This window comes from Helicoverpa zea, chromosome 20 (genome assembly GCF_022581195.2).
Source record: "Helicoverpa zea isolate HzStark_Cry1AcR chromosome 20, ilHelZeax1.1, whole genome shotgun sequence".
NCBI lineage: Eukaryota > Metazoa > Arthropoda > Insecta > Lepidoptera > Noctuidae > Helicoverpa > Helicoverpa zea.
In genome coordinates, this window is record NC_061471.1 from 3026452 (window position 1) to 3039102 (window position 12651).

The 12651-nt window shown below is 38.8% G+C and overlaps 1 protein-coding gene across 3 annotated transcripts in view; it reads left to right on the forward strand.

Moving 5' to 3' along the window:
- The window catches only part of LOC124640113 (metastasis-associated protein MTA3), a 53108-nt gene that overhangs the window by 8430 nt on the left and 32027 nt on the right, over positions 1–12651 (forward strand). For all 3 annotated transcript variants that reach the window (XM_047177765.1, XM_047177766.1, XM_047177767.1), the window contains exon 2: positions 552–713. In XM_047177765.1, the coding sequence (XP_047033721.1) occupies positions 552–713 (162 nt within the window). The remainder of the gene's footprint in view (positions 1–551; positions 714–12651) is intronic.

A 12651-nucleotide genomic window follows, 5' to 3' on the forward strand; every position in this document is an offset into this window, starting at 1 on the left:
TGTCATTATGCGCGCGTGTTATTTAGTTGTGTTGTACGGACTAACGGTAAAAAGGCGCCATTTACATTAGTTGTCCATGTGGCACAACTAACATAAGTATTACAGGTACGTACAACAGCTACCGACCGTTCCGCATCAACTACTGCACACCTAGAAGTGGCACTTGTGGCCTACGAAAAAACGATCAAATATTATTCCGGGAGTTTCATAAGCGTACTCCGAGTCTGCGATAACGTTCCAGTGAACGACGATCGTTTTGGAAATGAATTGATGTTACGTGACATTTAAAATGCTAATCTATTCTATTCAAAGAACAAAACTATTGACTACGATAACACTTAATGCATTGTGTGCATTCACATAGTTGAAATTATAATTCCAATTACACAATATATCGCTTTAAATTTTATTCTTATGACCGTGTCTTCTATCTAAATATGCCTTATTGTCTGTTGCAAATAAACTTCAGTAGCGAAAAATAGCTTTCGATAATCGCAAGCAGGTAATAGCTAGAGTCCAACCTAACCAATGTCCATTATGTTTGTCTGCAGACTGCGTCTATTTCGAGACGTCGTCGACGTCTCCGTACCAGATCCGACGGATAGAGGAGCTGAACAAGACGCCGTCTGGGAACGTGGAAGCAAAAGTCATGTGCTTCTACAGGCGGCGAGACCTTCCAAATCCTCTTATACAGTTAGCTGATAAGCATCAAAGTAAGTAGCTTCGATTTATTTTGTAAACCACGATGATAACTAAAGGTTTAACTTAGATGTGGCTCGACAAGTTCTTCAAGATACATTTTAACAGAAAACAAACAAACTTGGAGTTTCCTGATATTTGTTTTTCTATCGCCAAATATTGAATATCTATAAGATTAATCATTGTAAAACTATTGACCGAATTGGTAAAGTTGTGTAAGCCAAAATTGCTAAAGCTTATACAACTAAATTCAATCCATTAGCACATTGTACCATGTATGTATATAAACATCGAACACAAGGCTACTTATACAACGACAATATCCTTGGAGTCCAACTTTATAATAAGACATTGTTTTGATATTGATTTTCGGGATAGACCAGTCACGCACATCGACTGATGAAGACAGCAGTATTAGGTACTAGTTGTACGTTAATAATATTCTGCGGCGTCTGCGTCACGTGGACCCATGCGGAATAACGCGTGTTTGATTCTTTTCTATTAATAGATTTATAAAGTATCCTCTACCGGAGCTTTATAAAGGATTACTCAGCGGGTGTCGGTGAACCTCCCAATCTCAACAATTCCACATCGTCTAGCCGTGTCTAACACACACGCACGATTCTGTAGATGCAAAAAGTAACATTTTGTGTGAAACGTAAATTTTAGTGATCCACATGATGAAAAATAGCCGAGGAATTGTTTTGTGTTACTTTTATTGCCATGCTGTATAGAATCGCAAATAGATTGAACAAGTTCAACTTAGGTTCAACTATTAAATAAGGTGAATTCCTTTCAATTCTCCATATAACCAGCAACGAAAGCAATAAAAGATTTTATGTGATGCCAGCATTCTACTGACGAATAATAAAAAAGTCAATTACGGTTCCATTAAAATAACTCGATACAACTCTTAGTGCACAAAGGGGTTACAAAAAAACTTTGGTGTCGTGTTTTAGTCAAAACCAGTCTACAATTTAACCGTTCACAGCCGTTTCCGAAATGTTGATAGAGATAATGATCGAGCTCGTAAACTCACTCGAATCGATCCACCGTCTCACCATACCAATATCATGAACAACAAGGGCTCACGCGATCGGACGGTTGCCTCGATACGCGAAGTAACTCGCGCTCCGAGTCCTTGGACAACATCTTTAATATTACCATCTAAATATTGATTCAATAACAATATTCATTGAATTTGTACATACTTGGTGTGCAGGACTTCAGGACATCGTCCGGTTGTCTTCATTTATTTTTTATCTGCAATAAGTTTAGTACAAAAAATAGGTGGCTCAAGCGTTTCAAACATTACTGACCTTCTTTTGAAGGCCATATCCGGAGTACCTACTTCTGTATGGTCAATGTATGTCCTTCGACTCCCCGCCTCAACCTCACCCCACAGCAAACAACACGTAGTGGGAATGCATGTTGTGACCAAAGTTACAATAATTTCATTCTTCAATATTTATAATATTTTAGCTAACCAGATCAAGTTACATATAGTTTCGATTAAGTGATTAGATAAGCTAATTTAAGATTAGGTACGCTAATGACATCACTCACATTAAAATTGTATATGCCAGTTGCCGTATTACTGCCCAAAATATTGTAATATGCTGATAAATTAATTATAGATAGAAGTTTAGGGTGCATTCTAAGTCAGTATACGTTTATTTGTGGAGGTTGTAAAAGACAAAAAAAAAAACTATAATATGAGTATGTATCTATTCATAAATGGCTGCTTATAAGTTAATATACCAAATATCCTTACCTTAGCTCCTAGTCTAGGTCAGCATTTGAAAAATCTGAAAGACTGTGGCCGGTTATACAGAGCAGGCCAGAACATGCACTATGACCCATTACAAGATCAGAGTGCTGGAACGTAGACTGAGTCTTGAGCGTGAACGTGATACAATATACCGCAAGGGAACCACCAAAGAAACAAAGGATGGATTGTGCGGTAGACGATATTGCTGGAAATAATGTAATTGTGACATGACGTGAGATAGCAATAGCACAATATGGAAGAAGACATGTTGCGCGAACCTTTAAATAAAGTTGGGTAGAGACGGTTAACAATCATCAAAATCAATAAATGTTTTAACGAATCTTATTCAAAAAATAGCCAAATCCGAATTGATAGCTTCTTCCTTCATTTAATAATTTCTATTCTGTTCATAGTCACTCTGTGTTAAAGTGGTCCAGTTGTGTCTCTAGGATGTAGAATCAAGGGCGTCTCGTAAAATTAATCGGAGGTGTCATAAAGACAGCGTTAAGTAAACGTCTCGGGAGCTTGGCTAGGAACGCGCCCCCAGCCGCGTGGTAATGACCCTGCAGCCGTGTGGTATGTAGTGGCCACAATGTAACCAACATTCTGTAGTCCTAACTTCATAAATTCCAGTAAAAAACAAACATTTCTGGTAATTTTCAATATCTCATGGTACGTTCACACGCGCGCGTTCAAATCGACATTCAACGGGCACAGTCACGTTCACGAGCGTGTAAACGGTACGCCCGAGCCCGTGAGCGCGCCCGTGCCCGTGAATGCCGCGAACCGGGCGAGTGTCGGTTTTTTGGCAAAGTTCAAAGGATGAATGTGCGGGCGCCCGGCGACTGTTTACACGCGCGCGGGCAGTCAGTCTCTCCTGCGCTTTCGTGACGATTAAACGTTCTAAGAAAGTCGCTACGATCGGAGATTACAACATGGCGGAATTGTTAACGTCGTTCATCATTTTGATTCTTTTTCCAATAAAAATAAGTTAAGCCAAAGGCTATGACAGCAACAACACCGAGATCCTCGCTGCTCGCCATTCTTGCACTGACTGACACGACGGCGCGCGTGTGAACAGCTTGAATGTCCGCCTGCCCGCGACGGGCTGCACGCCGCGCTGCCCGCCAGGCAGCCCGCCGGGCTGCGCGGCGCGCGTCTGAACGTAGCATCATTTTCATAACATAAATCAGCAAACTCGATGCATGTAATTAATGCTAAACTGACAATTATTATTTATGAATGCATTTACTATGGTGTCTTTTTATTAAATTGAAAATTGCCTTTAAAACAAGAGCATTAATTAATCAAAATGGTGTCATCATAATATTAATTAGCTAATCTATAATAACGACATGCTGTGTAAGTCTTCGGCAAATTACTCTTTTGTTCTGGTAATTCAATTCACAGTTCTTTTAATTCAACATGAATATGTATTGAGTGAATGAATAATTGTTCAGCTTGTCGGTTACTTACACTGGCGCGACCGGTGGTCAGAGGGCTGGCTGCGCCGCGGTCGAGTTTTTAGACGATTACCAACGCCGGCGTAAGAGGAGCAGTGGGTCAACTCTACACCACAACATCGCTGCAGTAGTTTTACTTTTCACATTCTTCTTATACAAAATAATTGTTCATGCAGGTCAACCAATGTTAATGAGTTTAATCACGTATTATTTTGTTAACCCTGAAGCCACGCCCGGGGTTTTCCGTTAGACATCGGGCGAATTTTCTGCTCTGCTGAAATCTACACAGAAGTTTCAGAATTTGTATATTATTGTATCAACTGATGTAAAAAGAGGGGCCTATAATAACTTTAAATAAAAAAAATCTTCGTTACATCATACAGTGAGTGAACCCACATTTTTTGTTTCACTCGTCATAAAACACTTGTGGTAGCTGTCTGGCCGAGCCGCGCCGCCTTGTGGGCACGCGCTTTGATTAACTGGTTGAAAACTACCTTCCATTTATACATAAATTATATCATGTGGAATTTCTGTTCAGGCTAATAAGTTTATTTAGAGTAAATCATAAAAACTCAGTATCCAAAAAATATGTCATTTAAATGTACGTTTGTTCATCGCAGCAACAACCTAGGTGTATTTTTAGTTGCTTTGTGTACAATGCAAGTCATTTTGAGGTAGAGCGAGTGTTATACTGTATTTGGTTCTCGAACAATCGAACGGATAAACAGAGTGCTTACATATCCGCCATTCGCAATTTCGCACATAGCAACACCGATCGGCAGGGCGGCTATGTAAAGACCGAGTTTTGGGACAAAGATCGTGTGTTAATTCGGACCGCGTAGACCGGGGGCGCGGGCGGCCGGGGTTAGTAAACATAATCATGGCCTCCTCCCGCTGTACAATTCAGTAGCTAAATGGGAATGAAGAGTTGGCTCACCCGCACCCCGCCCCACCCCAGCACACTCTGTCTGCCGCCTCAACACCCACACGTCTTGTGACGCAGATGTTGAAATTGCTGAAAAGATGTTTATTTTTTCACACGACGTAATGGAAATCTATTATTCCGTATACGGATTGAAATACCTAGCATCACCTGAAAATTGCAGTTTTCGTGAAACATTTATAGAAACTGAAGTAAACTCGACTGGAAAAAGGCTACATGTAGATAAACAATACAAAGATAAGGCTCGTTATACACCTTCCAATCATCTCTCACCTATCGCTCCTGCGATGAGCATCGAGTTTATGGAGGATCTGGGGACTACTTGGGATTGTTCCATAGTTGTCCTCTTAGGCAATAAAAATAACACGGGAGACATCAATACTCCGTGACTCGTATTCTAAACTCCTTAACCGAATGGCCCCTCCCCGCGGGTGGTGCCCCCTCGTATCGACCGTGGCGCCCTCATCTCGCAGGTACACGCAACACTTATCCCGGTTTTAATTGTCGCCACGCGCCGATGACCCTCGCCGACGACTTCGATACTAGACACCGTTACGCGGCCTGCTCACTGCCAACTCACTACTTATTCAAATATACGTAATACGTAATGGATACCTGCTTGCTTAATCGATAAAAGAATTATACCGCGTCTAATGTAATACTCGCACAACAGTTAATATTTTAATTTTAACCAAATTCCCAAAACTGAAGAGATTCTCAAATCGGATATTTGTATGCTGTGTTCATGTTTGTTCGCGCATGGCTTCGTAATGTACACTTCCCAAACAGTCCCACTGTCACCAGGTTGAGGATCTGATAATCCGAAAATCTAAAAAGTTGACTGCAACTTTGGAAAAATTGGGTAATTACACTCTGGTGTTTGCCTGATAACTCGGGGAGATTTAAAGCTGTACTGATGATGGAGCCGAGAGAGTTGAAGAAGAGTCCTCCATAGTATTTTTAATTTATTGCACACATATACATTTTTGACGTACGGAAAACAGAGTTTATATGTTATGGACCAAGTAATAAATTGGGCAGTATACATAATGCCCGGTCATTATGAAAAATGCCCAATATGAGAGTGCAATTTGATAATAATTATTTAAATAATCAAATTGACCGGGCACTATACATATTGCCCGTGACCTTTTGGGCAAAGTAGTACAAACATATTTAATTTCAATTTTTTTTATTGTTATTGCCATTTAATTTAAAATAAACTAAGTATCAAACGCTATGCTAGAACAAGTAGTCCAATTAGGCAGGTCCAACTTCGAGAAAGAGGTCAACCGCCGAATCCAACTCGGCTGGACAGAGTTCGGGAAACTACGCAATGTCTTTTCGTCCGACATGAGGTATGTGCCTCAAGACGAAAGTCTTCAACCAATGTGTGCTACCAGTGATGACTTACGACACCGAAACGTGGTCTCTCACTATCGGCCTCATCTCAAAGCTCAAAGTCGCTCAACGAGCTATGGAGAGGGCTATGCTCGGTGTTTCTCTACGTGATCGAATCCGAAATGAGGAGATCCGTAGACGAACTAAAGTCACCGATATAGCCCACCGGATTAGCAAGTTGAAGTGGCAATGGGCAGGCCATATTGCTCGCAGAGCAGATGATGGCCGTTGGGGTCGTAAAGTGCTGGAGTGGAGACCATGGACTAGCAAGCGCAGCGTAAGACGTCCACCAACGAGGTGGACAGACGACCTTATAAAGGTCGCCGGAAGACGGTGGATGCAGGTCGTCTCCAACAGGTATCTGTGGAGATCTAAGGGGGAGGCCTATGTTCAGCAGTGGACGTTCATGCCTGAGATGATGAAATATCAAACCACTTAAATAATCAGCCTCATGATTTGGATTAATTATGAAGGACTTCTGCCTTAAAAATGTACTAGTTTTTGCATTTAAAAGTTAAGGAAAGTCATATTAAAAATATAACAAAAAATATTATAAAAAAAAAAAAAATTACAACAAGTCTTTGTTTTATAGAAATTACTTATTATTACAAAACAAAATAAACTAAAGTTTAAGCAATAGACTTATTATTTGGCATAATTAATATCTTCTCTTAATAAAAGTCAAAGGAAAATATCACCGCGTAAAATATAGCTTTTTTATCAAATTGCCCAACTGTCATGTAGCAATATAATAATGCCCGTGCAATGTGATAAATAATGAAGTTAAGATAGTTATTAATCATGTGGCCCGATAAAGCTAGACATTATTCATAATGCTCGGGCATTATTTATAATGCCCGAATTAATCACATGGTCCATAACATATATACCTTTAAAAAAATTAGATCGAACGAATTCACCATAACATTATAAGGTCCGCCTATTGTGTCTGTTCTTTTTGTGTACTCACCACTATTTCTAGTACCGCGCCGACTAGAAAGTTTTGGACCTATTTTGGTTCAATACTTTCTAGCTATTAAAGTTTTCAATAAAAAGTATTTCGTAGTCCGAAATACTTTTTATGTTCATAAAATAGTAGCTAGGTACGTACATAATGTATGGGTTGTATATTAGCTATGCTTCACGGTTAAAGGCCAGCCGTGTGAATTCAGGACAGGTCAAACTAGTTAAAATATATAACATTTTATATAAAACTCGATTACAATTTTACACCACTTTACATAATTATTTCTTTATGTGCCTTCTTATATTACTACCAATATGTATGCCTGTCTGACATCCTCAACCCAGTTACCCGATAATATTCTTAGACTGCATTTCAGAAGCTTTTGAGTACCCGAAACGACAGTCAAGAGTCACAAACTATACATGAGTTACGGAGATACGCGTCATGTCAATTTGCTTAACTTTATCATCGATTGACCCGTGTGGCTGTAAGCTTCTTTTGGAGCCGAACTTTAAGAATTCTTGTTGCTACTACTGTTTTGTCAATTGAGTGTTTCACTACTTTTGAACTCTACGAATGTTAAGTCCATTCTGGCATTTTTGACAGAAAACAATTTAACGTTTGACTTTTGGGGTTGATTGACGGTACATCTCAAAGTGGTGTCGGTCTATCCGATCTCAAAGTGGTGTGTGAGAAATAGCATCAAAAGCTTCGTACACGCCCAATTTCGTAGAGGAAGACTTAAGACTGCTTAATTAAAGATAAAGATAAAGATAAATTTATTCGCAAATATGGGTACAATACAGGTGACACAGATACATTACAATAGTTCAGCCATATTTTGCCATGAAGGCATGCAAATTTAAATAGTTTTTTTTTTTTTTTTTTTTTTTAAGACATAAACAGATTTTTTTTTAAAGGACATTATAAGTAAAAATAAAATAAACTAAATTAAAAAATGACATATACTAGTAATTAACTTACATAAGGCTTTCAATAGCATTATTATCAATCCTGATTAAAATACTCTATATAGTAAAGTCTTTTTCATTGAGGAATTCACTTATACTGTAGTAACTTTTATTCAGTAGAAATTAATTGCGAGTTGTTATTAGAAACTCGAAATATTTGGTTTGCTGACGCATGTAAAAGAATGTTTTAAAGCGTCTGGTTGATAACGAATCACAACTTTCTATTACGTAATCGAATTGTGTAATAGTTGCTTACACGAGTTGAGTCGATTACTGCAACATTGTTAAGACTGCTCGTTCAACCCCTGACTAAGCAATAAGTGATAGCGGAAAAACTTTTTCATCTTGTCAAAATCTGCACGTCTCCAATAAAAAGGCCTACAGTATTCTTGTTGTTGTTTCAAAAGATACACCACAACTATGACGCATATTGGAACTAAACATTATTAACAGCGAGTTATGATCGAACCGTGTAAAAAAATCCTGAAAGCTTCTGATCACCCAATCTTGAGAAATTGCTCGCCATTTCTCCTATAATCATGATTAAATCTGATGTTACTTGTTAATTAAACACATTTACAACAAGTTGCCAAATAGTTTTAAGGAAGTTAATAGTCTAAACCTATTTAAAAGGAAATTATTTATTTTACTTCTAGAAAAATGTTATTATAGTGTGAAAGAGTATTTAAACGACAAAACTGTGATATAATAATTGTATAAGCAGCGAGTATAGTTATGCACCTTGTTAGAGTAGATTTAAGTTAAACACTTTGTGTTAACAATAAAAATTTGTACGCCTGATCATGGCAGAGTATGGTTAGAACTTATAACTACACCTAACAACTGATTTGTACCCATATTCCGACAAATAAATGTTTCTTTCTTTCTTTCTTTCTTTCCAAAATAAAGAATTTTAAATAACGATAACCCACTATATTTACCGCTCCTAGGCGTAATGTAGTCGCGGCTTTAACAAACTGGCTAGTGTTTCTGTTTCGTTACTAAGCAAAATGTTGATGTTGCGATAAATTTTATCAACTATCACCAAATATTTCGACATTCGTTTCATTTATTAACGATATAATGGGTTTATGGGGTCAATGGACTTCAGAAGGTGTAATATTATTGATAAAGTAAGGTTACAAACCTGTCATATTTTTTCGTCGCGACGTAGACAGTTCAATTTTGGGGATGTCATTAAAAGAAATCAACAATTATGTTGGTAGATACCTAAAATATAAACTGAAAAGACAACATCGTACTGACCATCGAACATCGCTAGCTGTCACAGATGCTGATCTCGATGTTTTTTCAATCTCCTCATCGCAACACATATTTGTTCTACGCATATAATACTCCTCTAATGTCCAGTTTATACTTGTGATTTGTGTGCATAATGTCGCTTACGCCCACCTTTCACATAATCCTTGTATGATGCAGTTGTAGTGTTTGTCTTATTTAGCATTATTATGATTATACCATTAACCAGCTGCTACATGATCATGGTGTACTTACGTGACGTCAACATTTATCCTTACTGAATGAACTGCCACCAGTAATGGTTTGCCCTTATGAAACTTTCTAGGAGCGTAAGTTCTTGTTTACAGATTCACTGTCCTGAATATCCGACCACACGACTTTACCTAATCCCTACCTGCTGCCAACAGGTTCGTTTGCCTTTACATTTGCACTAGTGCGTGATATTTCGCACTTTCTTAACACCGTTCAGCGTTCTATGATTTGTCACTAACGTGTACCTACACTGAGTTGACTAATCGTTCTTGTAAGTAAAGTCATAAAACAATACAAACTGCTACCAGTTGCCGTATCGTTTTCAACATGGAAGCTACCATAGATATAGCAAATGTTCCATAGAAACCGACTAAACTCTGAACGTTACGTACAATTTAAACTATGTCAGTAAGGGAAAGGACTGTGGAATCCGTAGTTAGCATGGTTCCCATGGGTGTTCTAATGAAAAGCACAAACAGCTTCACGCTCTGGCAAGTTGCACCGTTGCGCGTGGTCCTGAAGGAGGTGACGTCACCAGCGACGGTGTCGGTGGCTGCGCACGGGCACGTGGACTCATGGAGGCCTCGGGCGCATCGAAAGTGAGACCGTGGCCGGCGGGCGGGAGGGGGGCACGGGGTCGATGACCTCCGCGCATCCGACCGATCCGCACTTGTACAAGACCGTCGCATTGTTTCAACATCCCATAGTTTACACTCTAGCGTCTTGCTCATTGAAACCACGCAGACTCGACAATATTTAAGACAGTACGCTGCCATATTTGGACAAACAACTTGACATTGTTAACCAACGAGATTTTGTTCAACGCTGCGTCCCATAAACTAAGGGGCTCTCGACTCTCACACGTTAATCAACGCCAACGTACTCCAGTTTTCCAACGAATCGTATCAAGTTTACGACAATAGTATTTAGAGAAAACAATAACGCATAATATGTTTTGTTAGTAGTGCGTTTCTTGTAATTATCGGGCGGAAGCGAGCAGGTGAAGCGAGTATCCGTTTCGTCGCTCTGCTGGTTCACTGCGAGCACACGTAGTGGCGCCGTGACATCACATACCGCGACCTAACAGACACGTATCCTACTGCGTTTTTTGTCGTAACAGTTGGGACATTTATCTATCAGGAAAGACAGAAAAAGTTTTAATACTACGATTTTTTCATAAAGTAGGAAACGATGCACAACATTGTCCATCGTGGGATAAGTTCTAACATCGTCATTCGACACAGATACACCTACAAGTAGAGAAGATTTTTTATTAGCTGATAAGAAAGTTGATGTAATAATCACAAACATACACACTGATATTACTTAACTTGGAGCATAAAACTATCGCTTGTTTGACAAGAACAAACAATCCGCTCTAAACGTGTCTTTAGGCTGTATATTTTTTGCCACATATCATTTATTTAATGATTCCGCATAATATTTATGCTATGTCGATCGCTGACCGTTCAAGTAGTATTGCGTATAAGCCAAGGTCGTGCTTGAGGCTCTGCAGGTGCCGCCGTTAGCCGCTCCATTTGTCGAGTGGGTATCACACACGATATTATGTACTTGCACGAATTTATACATAAAACAAATAAGGCACTTTAATCTTACTGAGTGAGTCACTTTCCGCGGCTCATGGTTTAATCGAATGTCCAAGTGAAGCTTGAACGCAATGAACTGATAATGTTGTCTGGAGTCTCCACGATGAACATTATAAAGAGGATACATCACTTCAGGATCTCTAGAAAACAATTTGGCGTACAGATAAATCATCAAAATAAGTAAAAATGCCCACAAATTGTTATCTAACTTGAGCATCTTCTTAATACAATAACATTAAAACTCTTATTACAGCTATTCAAACAATGCAGTAAATTTAAGTTAATTATTGGCCGACATCAAGTAGTTAGTTGGTGTTCGCCAAACACAAGAAAAGATGTCGTTTTGGTTCCCAGCTCGACTAGTCTCGTTAATACCACTCTCCGTGTAGCCAGCCACACTCAAGCAATTAACGCCAAGCCATTTTTATAAAGTGCTAGTTAATTATATTATTCCCTGAAATAGATACTAGGCCACGTTTCTTTGTTTGATAGTAGCTTAAAACTTTGCGACCGCGATTTTATAGCATGTAAATGGTGCATAATTTGAAATTGTACAAACGAATCAATTATCCAATTTTGCTGAAAGTGTTTTATTGTCTCGTTTTCACGATAAACACAGCTTACGCGACGAAAGATGAAACACTGGCCCTGGTTACTTAAAACCTGTCTGGAGAAGACTGTAAAATAACTTTTATTGGAAAGCTGGGAGGGATGCAGCTTGTTGTTATTTTTACAACAGCTCTGCCTATCCCTACTCAATGATTTGAAGGATTTCAATCACCTTTATAATATCTTCCTTCCTGAAACAATACCAACTCGTTATCATACACTTATGTCATGAAATGATAATAAGAAGTGTTCGCTGCGCGATCGTTACAGTAAATAAATTGCTTATCTAACTAATTCATGTACAGGTCATCTCTGTAGGTACATTATTACTTTTTTCAGTATACTAATATCAAAAGTTATTTGATGTTCTTCATCGACTAGGTTAGTATATTAAGGTGAAAGCTGAGGTTTGGTCTCCAGTCATATTCTTTACACCTTTTAACCTGTTGACATCAACTACGTACATCACACTTTCAAACAATATCCATACTTGCCACGGAGAGCTCTTTTTTCCTGAATAAGACAAATGACACTTCATCACTAAACCTAAAATTGAGGCCACATGACTTTGTAATCATTATTGTGCACTTAATTTGTGGATACTTAACACGGGACACCGTAGGTCACCGAGTTGGAAACCGTTAAGTCTGAGAAGTCGACGCGGCAATGAATATGTATTATCATTAGAACAATTTACTCGGTTTGTTC